Raw genomic sequence first — 18,068 nt, 5'->3', positions numbered from 1 at the left:
AGATGACTTATGTTGACTGTGTAGCAAATGAATACTAACAATATTACATATTTTATACTCATGGTTATTTTAGTAAATTAACCATAGTAATTTTATTTTGCATACTTAATGATGTTTTGTTCAAATCTTAGATGTCCTTTACATGCTGTATTTTATCTTTTGTAAGGATTCAAGGGTATTATAAGAAATGATTGAAGCTTCTAAGGTGTGCATTTAAAGTCTTAAAATCAGGCTATAAATATTTTCAGTTTGAATAGTTATTGATTACTAATATTAATTAGAAAAAACTTTTTTTACAAGTGGAACAACCATGTTTGAGACTCTAGATATGTTTTTTATAAAAAAATTTTTATTAAAAAAACATTAGCTTCCCTTAAAAGAGAAAAATATACCACTCGAAATAACTCAATCAAAAAGGATAAAAATGTTTTCAAACATAAGAGTATTTGATTCCCAAAAGTATGTGCACTATGGATAGAAGAAGCTAGAGTAGGAATTGTTAAATTTCTTATATGAAACCCCAGGACCAATAGTGTTTCAGTCTATATAAGTCCAGAAAAAAATCTTAACTTCTGTAAAAATACAACATTTACTTTTCCTTAATTACTTTGTTACTTTCTGATGTGTTAATGCTTGACATAGAATTTCAGAAATAACAATAATAACAAAAATATGTGTTAAAGTTAATGTAATTTATCCCAAATTTCTCTTTATAATAATCACTTCTCAGCCTTTTGGCTAAGATCAAGTGTAGTAAATTTCTCTTTATAAGGGGGAAATAATTCAATGTGTTAAATAAAGGAGCAAAATTAGACTAACACCATAAATCAGACCTAATAATGCGGAAAGACATTTAAAGACAAAAAGATTTGTCTTCAATGCAAAATCAAAGATCTCCTCTTTTTATCTGCCTCATCCTTTGAGTGCATTGTAAATAATCTGGCAATGATATTTCTTTGCTGAGTGTTTGTTTGACAGTCACAAACGATTCACATATATTTTCTGGACTCTTAGTTCTCCAAGTTTAGTGCATGAGAATGCACAGGAGTATTTGTTTATAAAGTAGGATCTGATGGTTATAGTTCAGCTCTAGGTAAGGACCTTGAAATGGACTTTTTCTACAAGAATTTCGAAAGGGAGAGTGAGGAATTATGTGATCCTCTGATTACCTATGGGGCGGGGGAGAACAAAACAGTTTCCTAAAGTTAGGATTATGTTTTAAGTAATAATAGAATGTTACATGCTTCACATGACAGCAGAACAGTATTAAATTTAATTTTTTAATAAATGCCATTTTTAGTAATAACATCCTTAGAACTTGAAGACTTTTGGATAAATGTAAAATTTTTTTTTTGTTCATGATCAGCACAAGTTGGTAACGTACACAGTTTATTTTTTCTGGGCACAGAGAAATCTAACAGAATACTTTGTTGCTGTGGATGTGAACAATATGCTGCAACTGTATGCCTGCATGCTACACGAAAGGCGCATCATCATTACCTCCAGTAAATTAAGCACTGTAAGTACTTCACACTTCTCCTGTAGAAGTAGAATGTATCGAGCATTTCACAAAAGACCTACAAACCTCTGCAGATTTAGAAGTGTTTTGTGTGTATTTATAAGACAATGTCTACACACTTTTTGATATATGGTTTTAATCTGGCTCTTGAGAAACAGAATTCTGATTTATAGACGGCCTTCTCAGATGCATTAAGTCAGGTTAATTATTTTTTCTTATCAGGAGATGAGAGGATTTTTTTTTTCTTTCTAGCTCTCTGGAGTTCATTTTAGTGCTTTCGACCATATAAAGAATTCTTAAGGGCTATTATGAGATCTTATTATTCACTTGTGGCTTTTTCCATTGGAGCTACTTGAAAGAAATCAAGGGGCCATGATAATAGCTGCTCTCATAACCTGGTAATAGGTAGATTCATCTGTGTTGCCAAGTAGTGGTTTGGGAGTAGATTCTATAATAGTTCTGATTTGCAGGAGCTCTTCAGGCTGATAATAACTTAAAAGTCAAAGTAGTATTAAAAAAAGCCATGGTTTTATGGAAGGTCATTATTGTGTTAAAGGCTGTGAGATTAGAATGATTTTCCTTGAATAATAGAAAAGCATTCAAAAGTATGTTTGCTAGGTTGCCTAATTTTTCTACTTTAAGCATTAAAAAGCTTAATATTTGAATATAAAATTTATATTTAAGATTTGGGGTAATATATGATATGTATTAGGTCCAGTATTAAATATTTGCATGAATATTTTATAAATTTGGTTAATTGGTATTATGTTTGTTCACCTTTAGTAGAAATGGAAACAGTTTATGAAACTTTAGTATTTAAAGGTTGAAGGAGTTTTAAAATTTTTGTAGGTTACCTATTTAGAATTTAATAATAAGAAAGGTTAAAGAGAGATTAAATGGCCGGTCCAAACACTGTAGTAATTGTTTCGAGATGGGTACTGTAAAACTGAATCTTATAATTCTAACATGGTTACTTTTGTTATTCTGATTAAATCATATTATTTTATGATTTTGTCAATATGGCCCAATTTAAAATCTATTATCTTACTTAATAAAATAATTTAAATAATAAGCACTATTGTTTATAAAAGTAAATATTAAGATGATGTTGAGAAATTCAGTCTGAATCATTTCATATTACATTTTCTTTACTGCTGCTTAAATGTGCCATTTGACACAATCCATTTTTTCTCCTTTACTTTTATCTCCCTCTTCATTTTTCACATGTGATTATTTTCAACATTATAAAACTTCCCTGATGCCATAAAGAATATATCTCTATACTTTTGAAGGTTACAAAAATTATATAAATTACCTGAGAAGTAAATTATCAAGGTAAATTCATTTAATGTATGACTCAGGCTTTAAGGACTCAGTAACATAGTTAAAAACACCCTTGGAGTCTGGAGATAGACTTTTAATAGCTTAGAGAGAAAATTTTAAGTCATGATACAAATAAATGAGTGATTATCATATAATGATGAATAACAAGGGATAATGTTAAATGTATAAATAAAGTAGTATTTGAGAAGAAACTTGAGTGAGCTATGTAAATTAATGTATAATTTGCTCTATTTAAAGAAACTTCTCTGACTCATTTTCTTTACATACAAAATGGGAGTTTAGCAGTGATAGCTTTCATCATTTAGTATTGCTGTATAGAAAATAAATAAGGAGAAATACAGATATTAGAACCCCATCAATACACATATAATCTTTAAACATACAGGAAGTAATCAGAATTGTATAAGGTTCTATTATTATTAATGAATGACAATTAGTTATTGAATAAATAGACTAAAATCTGTTGCTTGGAATAAAAATTAACATGCTTACACTTTGATTTATGAATTATAAAAGTATAATAAAGTCTTGGTATCATACGGGGGTTATTTGCTGTGTACGAGACAAAAACTACAAATGAAACTTTCATGGTGATGCTGTCTTCAAGTTACCAGCTTTAACTTTACCATACGGGACTTAATAGCACTTAAGGAAACATTCAGTCTCACTTTTATGGTTTTATCTCTCTTTTGTGATGGAAGCTTTCCTTTAAAAAAATCATTGATGTGATATTTATATAATAATTTATATATTTTCTATGAAATTCCATGCATAGCATTTTATAGCCAATTAATGTCAAAGTTAATATAGTAATATAAACTAGAAATTATTATTTGGGGGATAACCACTCTGGCTGTGCCTAGAATTTTCTCCTGCCTCTGTTTCTGTACTCAGGGTGAATCACTGTTGCTGGTGCTCAGGGAAATATATGTGGTAACTGATCAAATTTGGGTCTCTTCATGTAAGGCAAGCAAGTACCTTAAATGTGTGACTCTATCTCTTACCCCTGAAGTAATTCTATTGAAAGGATTTAGTCAAAGCTCTAAAATATCCCAGAAGAGACTAGTTATGATATCAATGAGTAGACTTGCTTTTTAAACTTTCACATTCTTGAGGCTAGCACGATAGCACAGCAGGTAGGACATTTGCCTTGAGACCTATTGAGTATTGGCTCAAAATTTAAGCAAAAATAAAATTAATGTTTACTCACTACTTTCTCCATCATAAAGGTTATAATGTACTTTGTACTTAGGCAAGAAAATATTTTTACATATTTCATTTTAAAATCTGTAGACAAAATTTCATTTATTAGGACACATAAAATAAGGTAGATATATTCATATTTTTATTATTTTCAGAAATTTAGTTTAGGTATTTGATTTATATAATAAGTTTGCTCTTTCATAATTTTATTCTATTTACATTACCAAGAATATTCTCTTGCTAGAGTAAAGACAATAAAGTTTGCTTGAGGACACCTATTCTTAAGTGCTATTTGTAGTTAAAATAATTATTTATAAGAATCTTTGTAAAGTTAAAACTTAAAAAAATATGAGTATAGATTTCAAGATTCACTATAATTTGTGTTTTGAAGCAGAGGATAATTCATTTGTATTTATCCCATTGCTCTATGCTTTCCCAGGTACACCCCAAAGGGGTTTCTGGTTACCCTTGAACAAGAGCTCTGATTTCAGACATGCTGTAGGCAAGCCCTGCATGGTTAGCCCCAAGTGGTTCTTGGTTAGAATAGCAGAACATCATACTAGAGTGTCCTATAGTTAAAGCAAAGCAATAAATCATGGTATTACAAGAGTCTATCAGTTGACTTACTGCAGTTTTATGACTAGAGGTAGGGACAAGCGCTGTTTCAAGCCGTGTCTTTGGTTCTCAAATCAGTCGGGCATGAAGCCTTGTCATCTGCCTCTATAATTGTACCTCACCAGACTTTCTCTAACTAGTCAGCTGGGGCTGTGTGTTTTGTCTCAAACACCCGGCTGGCCATCGTCTGACAGGAGCCTTCTCATCATTCTGTCAGGAATATGTTAACTAGAGTGTATCTTTGTGTCCTGGAGAAGCAGGTGGGAGAGATGCTTCTCTTGAAAGCAGATGTCTAAATGTTAGTTACTGTTTTGGCCAATATTCAGTTGGTAAATATCACCCTCTCATAGTCTCTAAGCACTTTAGTTACAGAGATTTGCTTGTACAGTGCGTGGTTTTTTTCCTGGAATATTTAGAGCAAGCAATATGCTGTGAGTGCTGGAATTGTGCTAATAAACTGTAATTTCTTCCTTTGTTATAGTTGCCCTCAGGCATTTAAACATATGCTTTTCTCTCTTTTGCTCATTAATTCCATCAAGGGCATATGCTAAAAGAAATCTTGTGATCCCCGGAAAATCAGCTATTAAAATGTAGATTTTATAGGTTTAGTTAGACTGAAGGGGAATTCAGAGGATTTTAACCTCTCCATCTGGGTTTTACGTATCCCTGATTTGTCTCTTAATAGTGCCACCTGTATCAGCATTTACTCTGAAACCGGAAGCACAGTAAATCTTGAAATTGGGACTTGAACAGTTGGTAGGTGAACAAAGATGACCCAGGTCTATTCCTAGTTCCTAGATTATTGAGGCTAATTTCGTCCCCTGTATTTTCAATGCTGTAAGAAAGAAATGAAGCTAAAAATTGTTAGTGGGATCTCTCAGATCTGTTCTAGAAAGGTTTTTCTTTTTTTAGATTTTTATCATCCCCGAACCCATATAAACTTATTTTTTAGTCAGTTTAAACTCAATAATTAACTGTACATGATTATTTGACATGTACATTGCTGTTCTGAACATTATGTCTCTGTTCAGTGCTAAGTGAAAGTGACCAGAGAGTGGAAATGACTGTTGGGTCATCGAGTAGCACTTAGTGGGAAGCGAGGTGGAGAAATTAGAGTAAGAAACATCTGAGCTAGGCAAATTAGAAGGGAAGTGTTTATTTTTATTTTAATCTTCAGTTCTTGGTGGTATTAGCACAATTTATGTTGTGGTATTAGCACAATTTGTGATCACATTTCTGCTCTGCATTTTAGTCCATTTGTTTTCTAAAAAGAAACAATTGGCTTTTAATTTTGAAATCTTCCAAGATTTAATATAACAATGAGATTATATAAATGGTATATTATTTTCACTAGGTTCTATAAGCTTTGTTAGTGAAATTTCTTTGATATCTACAAAACTTCCTCAGTATATTTCATTTAAATTTTGTGCTGTTGATTATGAAATGCTAAATGTAAAAATAATATTTATTAATTTATTTTTATCATCATAAAAGGTTGTATATTTACCTTCTATTTTATTTTACATAAAAATTAAAGTAAATTTTAGTTAAACTTTTTTGTATTCATTTGTGTTTTTTTAGGTTATATGTTGTATTTTAAAGCCATGTCTCCATAATGAAGTTTTCAGCTTCCCAGTAATTTCCTTTTACACTTTATGTCTTTGGTGATTGGCTCTCTTCCCCATTTAAATCTCATAAATTCTATTTCCTTAGTTCTTTCCTCTGTACTTCCATTCTTTATGTTAACTTTCTACTGCCTTAGTTCAAGAAGTTATCACTACCCACACATTAATTTTAAATTGTTTTATGAATATTAGTATGTATCCAAATAATATAAAATGATAAGGGCAATGATAGCTAAAAATTATGGAGTACATACAGTGAGCTAGTCAAATTCCTGAGCAATTTATTTCTTTAATCGTCCCTTGCTGTATAGTACGTATAGTTGTTATCCATAGTGCTCAAATGAATGTGAGGGTTTGAAGACTAGAGGTTGTCTCTGTTCAGATAGACTAGTAAAGGGCTTAGTCAAGTCCATCTGACTCCCAAGACCATGCTTTCAACATTTCGTCAATGTTGCCTTCTACAGAAATGGTCTCAGAAAACCAAAGCAGTTCAGTTCTATGCTTTGCCTCAGGACAATAGACCTCTCGTAAAGAACTCCTAATCATCTAGATCTAGACTAAAGTGCCATATTTTTTTTTTTTGCTCTGACCTAGACAATTTTTCTTTAAAATATCTCATTTGTCTTTCTTTTGCAGAAAGAAGAGGTATTTAAACTACTTTTGGTGCCATCTTGTTTAGAATTATTCATTTTCCTATTTTTCTTTTCTATTGATTCTATGTGTGAGTACCCAGACCTTCAGAATAAAAAATGATCAATTTATTAGTATTTGCCTATAAAATTCCTTTATCTGGCATTGTTAACTGTTAACTGACCACAGCTAATTTTTGTTTGTTTTTTTGCCACACTGGTGGTACTTGGGTTATTCCTGGCTCTGTGTTCAGGAACCTCCTGGCAGGCTCGGGGGACCACATGGTATATAGGTAATAAAACCCCAGTTGGCCGCGTGCAAGGCAAACACCTTACCTTCTGTACTGTTGCTCTGGCCTCTGACCTTCAGCTTTTATTCTAATTTTTCCCTTTATAGGTCCACTGAGTTTTCCAAGCAATATATCCTCAGGTCAAGGAATCAGACTCAGTTGCCACAGTCAGCATGACAGCACAGCAGCTTGGCATTTGTGTCAGCATCTGGAACTATACCTTTGTCTTCTCTGGGTATAACCTAGAGGCTCCCATCTCCAGAACCCAGATTTGTGAAAGTTTAAATTTAATCAATAACTTCTATTATCCCTTTCATTCCTTGACTACTATAGCACTTCCACATACCCTTATTATTGCCTTTGGTAATAATACTGAATTTATTAACAAGACTAGATAATCATCTCATTAGAACCATGATTTCTGTATATAAGTGCAGTGTGATATTTGTCACCAAAACATTATTTAAAAATATTTTAAGAATAATTATTTAAGAATATTTTATTCTTTTAAAAAGTAAATGTCGGGTCCGGCATGGTGGCGCTAGAGGTAAGGTGTCTGCCTTGCCAGTGCTAGCCTAGGACGAACTATCCCGGACTAAGCCGGTTCTATCCCCCGGCTTCCCATATGGTCCCCCAAGCCAGGAGCGACTTCTGAGCACATAGCCAGGAGTAATCCCTGAGCATTACCAGGTGTGGGCCAAAAACCAAAAAAAAAAAAAAAGTAAATATCACAGGACATTTTTACAATCAATATTTATTCAAGTATTGATATATATCAATATATTGATATGAATATTCAAATAAATCAGTATTTATTATTTACAATCAATATTTACTAATAATATATTATTAAATATATATTCATTAATTATATCATGAAATATAAAGTGTTTATTTGATGCAGAATATGCCAGAGTAAGACTTGTCTCTGACAAAATGTGTCCTTACCTTTTTCTTTTGATACATATTGCTTCAAAAATAATAATGATGACTTTAAAAAAATTCTTAACTTCATAAATTTGAGACTAGTTTCTATGCAGGCCTTACCTTTTATTAACATAAATTAATTAAATTTTAACATTTCATGGAATAAATTGAATAAGGGCTACTTGAGGGCTTTATCGTTTTTTAAAAAATAAACTTTTGAGCAATTTTTATGAGATTATTTTATTGTTTTAAAGGTTATTGCTGAAATTGTACTTTCTTATGAAAAGTTACCAATATGTCTACAGTTATTTTCATCCCCACATATTCCTTTTGCTATAATTTTCTCTTGTTTTGTTCATTCAATCCAGGAAGTTGGTGTATTATCTTTTGGCCTTCATATGGTCCTCAGGGAGAGTGGACTATTTTTTCCCTGTGCATAGAAGTCATTTATTCTTTCAATGATTTATGTATTTGTGCCCCCCCAGCATATGTGTTTATAATTATTTTTATTAGGCATAGTGACTTACAATACTGCTAATACTAATGCTTTGGGAATACAATATTGTTATACCACACTTACCAGAGTACCTGCATCCCTCTACCACTGTCTAGATCACTATCCCATTTCACACCCTCACACTTTGCAAAGTCTATTTAATAGGCAGATTCGCAGGCTATTGCTTTTAACCATTAATCCTTGTATATTTTTTTATACTTCACTTAAGAGTGAGATAATCTCATGTTTGTCCTACTACCTTTGACTCACTTCACTCAACATGAGACCCTCTAATTGTATCCAAGTTATAGTAAATTGAAGTGTTTCATGTATTTTTTTTATAGTTGAGTCATTTCCCACTGTGTAGTGTTCTGCAGTTTCTTGACCACTTATTGTTTCTTGGGTATTATAGATCATGCTGCAGTGAACACCAACAGGAGTATAAATACCTATTTTAAATGAATGTTTACATGTCAAGAAGTAGAATTACTGGTCATGACACTCAGCTTCTAAGCTTTGACAAGTCTTTACACTGTTTTCCAGAGACCCTACCTACACCATATGACAATGAAGAGTGATTCCTTTCTCACTGTCTCCACAAGCACTGGTGGTTTCCAGACTATTTGCCATATGCCATTCCATACAATACTTAACTGCATGAAGTGATATCTCACTTAATATGATTTTCTTGATGATAAGTGAAGAATAATTATGTTTCTCATATATATATATCATCTTTGAAGAAGTATCTGCTATTCTCTTCTTGTTTTGTGATATTTTGATATTATTAAGTTTGCAGGTGCTTTTTATATTTATTTTCCCCACATAGGAGAGGTATTTTTTTTTACAGAATTCATAATTTCTTTTATAGTCCAGAAACATTAGCTTGATGTAGTTCTATATACTTATTATTACCTGTTTACTTAGCCAGTGGCATGGAATTATTGAAGATGCCTCTAAAGACATTATGAAAATTTTGTGATGCTTTTTTGATTTTTATGGACTCATTAATATCTTTAATCCATTTTAATTAACTTGGTGTAAGTTTAGGGTACAAATTTATGTTTTAACACAAGTTCATAAATTTTTCCTGATCTATTGGAGAGGTTTCCCTTGCTCCACTTTAGATACTTTGCTACTTTTCACAGATTAGTTATCTTTACATACCACAACTGGATATACAATGATGGTTTATCTCTAGGCTTTGAAATTTCTTCCAGTGATCCAAGAATCTGCCTTTGCTTTATCACCAGATAGTTTTGATGACTACAACTTAATAATTTAAAGTCAGGGAATACAATACCTCACACTTTTTTCTCAGAATTGGCTATCTGGAGAATGTTAATACGTCACATAAATTTTAGCAGTGTTTGTTCCATGTCTCTAAGATGCAATGTGAATTTTGTTGGGACATAAGTAAATGTGCTTTGGGTAAAATGTACATTTTAGCTGTTATTTCTTCCAATTCAGAAAGAAAAAGTATGTTTCAATTTCTTTGTGTCTCCTATTCTTTTATTTATGATATATAATTTTCTTACTAAATTTTTTTTACTTTACTGATTGATAAGTATTTGAATTTTATGGAACTCAATTTAAATGGGATTGTTTTAAAAATATTTTTTTCTCTTAGACCTTATTGTCTGTCGGCATATAGAAATGCAATGTATTTCTGTATATTAGTTTTTAATTTTTAGCCTGCCAATTTACTATATGAGCTTATTGTTTGAAGAATTTTTTGAGTATTTGTGGTATTTTATGTATAACATATTATCTCATAATAGTGATAATTTGACTTCTTTTCCTGTTTGAATTCTTATAATATATTGTTCTTGACTAGTTGCCATGGGAAGGATTTCAGATACTGTAGTGATGAGAGTTAACATCTGTTTTTTATGTCTTACTTTAGAGGAAATGCTTTTAGCTTTCTACTGTTGAGTATATTAGCTGTGAGATTGTGATATATGACTTTCACCATGTTAAAAAAGTTACTTCTATCCTCATTTGATCATATATTAATCATTAATATATTTTTAATCCTGTGGAGTTGCTTACTCTTTATCTATTGATATAACTATATTTTTATCTTTCATTATATCATTATTTCTTTACATTCGGTGAATTGCATATATTGAGTTTTCCTACCATCCTTAGGATAAATTCCACTTGATTATGTCCTATGATCCTTTTAATATATTGTGAAAGTGTTTTTCCAAGTTTTTGTTCAGGATCTTTGCATCCATGTCCATTAGGGATATTGAACTGTCTGTGATTATTCCTGTTTTTTCCCTCATCTCGCAGGAGTCTCAAACTCGCAGCCCAGGCTGTTTGAGGCCCTCTGTACAACATTTTGTCGCCCTGCCCTAGAGGAATCTTTTTCTGTTTTGTTTTGTTTTAGTTGTTTGGGTCACACACACCCCCCCAATGTTCAAGGTTTACTACTGACTTTGCACTCGAGGATCACCCCGACTTTGCCTCCTGCAGCCCCCAGGTAAATTGAGTTTGAGATCCCTGTGAGGAACTTGAGGAGTGCATGGAGTAGGTCCTCTTTGAAGCATTGAAAGGGCAGAGTAGTGAATCCATCTAGACACAAGATTTTGTTCTTGGGGAGACTTTTGACAAGTGTTTCAATTTTCTTGTTAGTAATTAGTCTGTTCATATGTGTCATTTCCTTCTGGTTCCATTTTGGGAGGTTGTACAATTTTTTAAATTATATATTTCTTCTAGATTCTCTAATGTTGTGGTATAAAGTTGTTCATAGTACTAATGTGTGATCTTTTGAATATTTGAAATTTTGAATTAGCTGTTTTAGTGTCTTCTTTTTGATCTATGTTCCAATTTATTAGACTTTTCTACTGTTTTTCTTCTTGAGTCTAGCTAAGAATTTGTCAGTCTTGTTTATTCTTTTTCTTAATATTATTTGGACCATACTTGTGTTCAGGGCTGAATTCCCACTCTGAGTTCAATGATCCCTCCTGTAGATGCTCAGGGGACCATAATCGTGTGCCAGGAATTGAAACTAGGTCAGCTGCTGCATGCAAGACAAGTGCCTTGCCTTCTGTACTGTTTCTCCAGTCCTCATTGTTTATTCTTTTGAAAAATAAGCTCTGGCTTTATTAATTTATATATAAAGATATATATACACATATGAATATGTAGTTTATCATAGATTTCTACTGTTTTGTTATTTCCTTCCTTCTGCTTACTTTGGATTTCTTTGTTCTTTTTTCTTTAATACCATGAGATGTTTAGTTATATTATTCATTTTCTTATTTTTTTCTTATTTTTTCTTATTTTTCTTTTTTTTTTTGTAAGAAGTAAAAATTGTATTGCCATGAACTTCCTTCGAACAGCTTTTACTCTGCCCTCTCTGATCTCATACCTTTATTCTTATTTGGTTCCAACAACCTTTGAATTTTAAAAGAAAACATTTCCTTTGACCCACTGCTGGCTTGATGAATCATTTCTGAATCATTGGGAGCCATAAATCATGCCAGGTTATAGTTTACAGATAAAATGATGAGGTCACACCTGTTATCTTTTCTTTTTTGGGAGGGCCACACCCAGTGATGCTCAGGGGTTACTCCTGGCTATACACTCAGAATTCTCTCCTGGCTTGGGGGACCTTATGGGATGCTGGGGGATTAAACCACAGTTTGTCCTAGGTTAACATGCAAGGCAGACATCCTACAGCTTGTGCCACTTCTCCGGCCCCTCACACCTATTTTCTATACCAGCTGGTTGAGCAACTCAAGAGCAAGAGGAACTAACTAAATAGTACACTGTGAGCTGAATGATCAAGAAGTGAACATTAAAAACATAAAGCATAGGAAATAGATAAAAGATGTTAAATTTCTTTTCTTTTTTCTTATTTTTTGAGGAGAGGTCACACCCAGCAAAGCTTAGGCTTTACGCTTGGTTCTGCACCCAGAACTGACACTGAGTAGGCTGGGAAGACCATATGGAGTGCTGGGGATTAAACCTAGGTCAACTGCATGCAAAGCAAGTGCACCCTACCCACTATACTATCTCTCTAGCCCTGGCAACTGTTCACTTTTAGGCTGAGTCAAGAAAGCCTGATCTGGGCCTGGGAAGCAGACCCTGTCAGAGAGTGCAGAGCCTTGGCTCCTTGGTGGCAGAGGACTTGCAGTGGAACCACGCAGGCTTAACTGACTGGGCATTTGTCCTCTGGTGGTGGTGGTGGGGGTAGGCTTTCCTCAGAGGGGTAATATTCCTTGTACTTGCTGCAGAGTCTCTCAGGGAGCACAAGGGAACATGCACACAGACCCAGGGAAGCAGTTCATTGGGGTTATCTCACTGGGGCCGCTCCCGGAGAAACTGGTGAAGAAAAGTCTCCACAGGAAGCTACTAACTACCCTGGTGCTGCTAACTCGCTCTTGCTGTAATGAAGTTGAACAGATGTCTCCTGAGCTATGGGGACAAGCTTGGAAACTACTGGGAAGGCTGCAAATACAAGAGACAATTACACTCCCAACTACAGATGGTGGGGACCAGTGGCAGAGGCTGCGAGCAGCTCTTCTCCCCTTTCCAGACATCAGTGGAGCTTCGAGACTCAGGGGTGTGGTGCCATTTGGACTATATCAGGGTGATGGGATGGTGGAGCCCAAACCCCAGACTAGCTATGGACTTTGTAGCACCCTGTAGTGCATGCCAGATGCAAAAGCCTTTCTTTCTTCCTGAAATGCCTGGCTAATGTTCTTGCTGATAAGGCTTAGCACTATGCCCACTCTGAAAAGGAAAGAAGACAGATTCTAAAAAGTGCAGATCTATTTCACAGGCCGGTAAGAGTGGGGTGAGCATCAGATCTGAGAGGCTGTGGATTGGAGCTGGTACAGTCACCCTTTTAACATCCAGTTTCTGCCCAATCACCTGTCTACTTTCTGTTGTTTTTTTTCTTTCGATTTGCATCCCTGTAAAAAGCAACCACACAAGCCTGTTATGGCTCCCTTAACAAGATGTAGCTGATCCTTTTACAAATGCAAATCTCCTCTTCCCCCCCCCCCCCCGCAAATGAAAATAAGCACAATCTTAAGAACCATTATCTCTCTCCTCAAATTTAATTGGTCTCTAATTCTCTGTTAACTACTAACATAGTGTATATATTAAAGTGGAGCTGTAGAAGGTAAGCAGATAAAAATAAACATATTCATATAAGGGGCAAATTTTATGCACCTACAACCACACACATATATGTATGATGTATATTCTAGAGCTACAGGAATATGTTTCTCTGCCATCATGACACCATAACTGATATTTTGATTTGCTTATTATTAATTTTATCTTTTATTCTTCCTTAGCTTGTTGAGTTCTGTACTTGGCTTAATGTCACATATATTTTATTTCTAGAATTCTTATAATGTCTTTTATTTCTAGATAATAAACGGGCTGGAGAAATAACATTGAGGTACGGTGTTTGCCTTGCATGTAGAAGGATGGTGGTTCGAATCCCGGCATCCCATATGGTCCCCAGAGCTTGCCAGGAGCGATTTCTGAGCACAGAACTAGGAGTAACCCCTGAGCACTGCCAGGTGTGATCCCCCAAAACAAAACAAAACAAAATAAAAAAAAAGATTAGGGATAAACATTTTAATGTCAATTGTTTAAGTGAAAAATGGCATGATTCTATTTAAATTATCTGATATTTTATAAGCTGAAGAAATTTTTATTTATTAAATGAAAGAATTGAATAAAATTGATCTCTGAGGTCCTTTTACTTCTCAATGCAATGATTCTTTAATGGGCTCTTTATTTTATGTATTCTGAATATAATTTACATAAACAACATATCTGATCCTACTGTAAAAAGGCACTTCTCAGCTGGGAGTCGTATGCCTCTAGGATATGACAGTGGATCCCAGGTAAAACTCCTGTGAATAGAAGGCATTGACCAGAGGCCAGCTTGCTGGCACAGAATCCACAGGACTGTTCAGAGGGTGCCACAGTCAGAAACAAGGTGGAGAGATGTTACTCTAAAATGGAGTATGTGGCTGGAGAGATAGCACAATGGTAGAGCCTTTGCCTGGCAAGCAGTCGATCCAGGACAGACAGTGACTCAAATCCTGGCATCTCATATGGTCCCTGTGCCTGCCAGGAGTGATTTCTGAGTGCAGAGCCAGGAGTAATCCCTGAGCTCCACTGGATGTGACCCAAAAACCAAAACCAAAGCAAATAAACAAAACAAATAAAATTGACTCTGTAAGTTTGTAAGGATAGATTATAGATCCATTTAGAACCTTGTTCTAATTTTTTTATATTGGTAGGAACATGATGGCCAGCTTCTAGAATAAGGGCATATAGAGCAGAAAATGTTGAAAGCATTGTCATGTATGTGATGCAACAGCTTCAGAAATTCAAGGAACTTGAACTTGAATCTTTGACAATGTCAATAAGCTTCTTAGGGCCTGGAGAAATAGTTCAGGAATTAAGGTGCATGCCTTGTATCCTGCTGACTGAGGTTTGATCTCTCTATTACCAAGAGTCTTGCCAGTAGTGATTCCTCCTGTGTGTAGAACCACTGGAGTAAACCCTGATCATAGCCACGTATTGCCCAAAAAACCAAACAAATGAAGTAAAGGAAGGAAGGGAGGGAGGAAAAGAGAAGGGAAGAAAAAGGAAGGAATGATTGGAATTTTGGGGGTGGGAATTTGGCCACACCAGGTGGCACTCAGGTGTTACTCCTAGCAGTTCAGGGGACCATCAAGGATACCAGGGATCATAATTGGGTTGGCCAAATGCAAGCCATTTATCCTACCTGCTGTGCTATTACTCTGATTCATGATTACTATTTTTGAAAGAAATTTTAGGTATGATTGAATAGGGTTGGGATGAAAAATTAATAATAAAGTAGCAAGTAATATAATAAAGTAATCATGATAAAGAATTAAATATAAATTAACTTTAATATAAGTGTATAAAAATCTACAATCAAATAACATATTTCTCCAAACATTTATTTAATTTAACTATTAGAATTTTGTTTAGATAAGAATATTTTATATTTTTGGGGGCCGGAGAGATAGTATGGAGGTAAGGCATTTGCCTTTCATGCAGAAGGTCATTGGTTCAAATCCCGGTATCCCATATGTTCCCCACAAGCCTGCCAGGAGCGATTTCTGAGTATGGAGCCAGGAGTAATCCCTGAGCGCTGCCGGGTGTGACCTGCCCCCCCAAAAAAGAATATTTTATATTTAAAAAAAACTTTGCTATTTTCAAATACTGTGTTTCTATCTTTTTGTTTTGCCAAAACTTTTAAATGTGAATTTATATTGCATATGTTTAAACAAATGGCTTATTAATGCTTTCCACTAAAATATGATTTTATTCCATAAGAAATTTATCACACCATTTGCATTAGTTTATTCTATGTTACTAGTTACATACTGCTTAAGTTTTTGAATTAAATATTAGTTTAGTTTAAAAATCAAATCAAGTTTAATACACATTTTTTGCATTTTATGCATAAATACTTTCCTTTGGGACATAAATCTGCTTCTCAGAAATTAATATAGCACTCAAGTTAGAGGTTGTATAGATCTTCTACAAATGAATGAGGCACAAGCTGACTAAGAAGTATAGAGATCAGGGTAATGGGAGAATGTGTCAGTGTGATATCTTTATTTGTAAAATGTGTGTATTAGAATGGAGTCTTTCTGTAGTCATCATACTAAGTGGGTTGTGGATTTCTATTTCTTTTTTTTTTTTTTTTTTTTTTTTTTTTTTGCTACACATGGTGGTGCTTAGAGGATACTCCTGACTCTGCACTCAGAAATCATCCTGGCAGACTTGAGGGACCAAATGGGATGCTGGAGATGGAACCCTGGTTCAACCTGGGACTGTCCTGGGTTGTTTGTGTGCAAGGCAAACATCCTTCCGCTGTGCTATCTCTCTGACCAATTTTGGCTGTTTGTATGGGAATCTGACAATATGGTACCCCACTCTTCTCTTTTAAAAAGTATTTCTACTGCTTAGCTTAGTTTTCTTAGTAGACTACCTCTCTCTAATAAAGTTTTAGAGCAAGGAATAAATGAGATCTCAAATCATAAAGAGAAAACTTTGAAACAATTTCTAATTTCATGGTAGTTTTAGATAAAAATGGAATTGAGAACTTATTGATTTTTCTTTCAGTTATTTTATTTTATTTTTATATATTTTGAGAGAATGTTCTTTTGATTTTTCTGCATACTGTAATGCCCCAAGAAAGTTTTGCAAATGGAATCTCTGTCAGAAACCTTAATGTGCTTGAATAATGTCAACCGTTCTTGTTGATGTGTTTATTCAAGAGATGTACTCTCCATCACATAATAAGGATAAACTATTTTTTTTTCTTTTTGGTTTTTGGGTCACAGCCAGCAGCACTCAGGGGTTCCTCCTGGCTCTAACTCATAAATGGCTCCTGGCAGGCTCAGGGGACCATAAAAGATGCCGGGATTTGAACCACAGTCCTTTGCATGCAAGGCAAATGCCTTACCTCCATGCTATCTCTCCGACCCCTAAGGATAAACTATTTTAAGGCAGTAATTACTATGTCAATGACATAAAATGGGAGTTTTGAATATTTTATATCAAAGCAGTATAAAATAATGGTTATTGTATTCTAGAAGCTCCCTGAGTTGGTATACTGGCTTTGCCACTTTCAAGCTGTGATCTTAAGATAATGGTTGCACTTTGTCTCAGAGTTTTGATGTAAAAATGACTGTGGAGTAGAGCCTATTTCACAATGTTGTTGTGAGGATTACATTCTGAGTATATGAAGGACTCACCATAATACTGGAGACAATGGAAGTAAACATCATCAAAATCTTTATTCTTCTTATTTCAAGACCCAAGTCTTGAAATTCCATGTATTTTTTCTATTACATACCTTCACCGTCAAATTTCTTTCTTTGCTTTTATAGGCTTCAGTTCTCACTGATTTCTATGTGTATTCATTTCATAATTACAATATGTTGAAAATAAATATTCACAATGATTTTATTTTGTCTTATTCATCAGTTTGGGGTTTATTTTTTATCAGTTTGTGAAATATGCTTGTGAAACTGCGTTTAAATAGCTTAAATACTATTTAACTAAAACGATCATGAATTCTTTCTCAAATGTTTGTTTGGTAAATTTGTTTTACTTTGAAAATTGTAAAAATGCATTACTCATTTAACTTTTATGATAGAATATCAGGGATATAATCTAACTCATACCAGGAATTTTTATTCCTATCCTACTTGCTTTTAATCAGAGCCACAAACCAGAAATATGTCTGGGATAATTCTAGTCCAAAGAAATATGATTGTTATTTTCCTTTACTTTTACAGCATGACTATATGGTATTATTTACATAATAAATAATTCAAAGTTAAAAAATTAAGATTTTTCTTTCTTGTCTTATAAACTGATCATGTTTGGCAA

At 34.0% G+C, this 18,068-nt stretch overlaps 1 protein-coding gene and 1 pseudogene across 1 annotated transcript in view; both read left to right on the top strand.

Moving 5' to 3' along the window:
• Nucleotides 1-18,068, top strand: part of DENND1B (DENN domain containing 1B) — a 206,294-nt gene that overhangs the window by 88,563 nt on the left and 99,663 nt on the right. Inside the window, exon 9 of the mRNA XM_049769751.1 lies at nucleotides 1,409-1,519. Within this exon, the coding sequence (XP_049625708.1) occupies nucleotides 1,409-1,519 (111 nt within the window). The remainder of the gene's footprint in view (nucleotides 1-1,408; nucleotides 1,520-18,068) is intronic.
• Nucleotides 719-824, top strand: LOC126005437 (uncharacterized; annotated as a pseudogene).

Source organism: Suncus etruscus, chromosome 3 (assembly GCF_024139225.1).
Source record: "Suncus etruscus isolate mSunEtr1 chromosome 3, mSunEtr1.pri.cur, whole genome shotgun sequence".
In the NCBI taxonomy this organism is placed as follows: domain Eukaryota; kingdom Metazoa; phylum Chordata; class Mammalia; order Eulipotyphla; family Soricidae; genus Suncus; species Suncus etruscus.
Note: the sequence above shows the minus strand (reverse complement) of the source record. Positions and strands in the feature narration are given on the sequence as shown.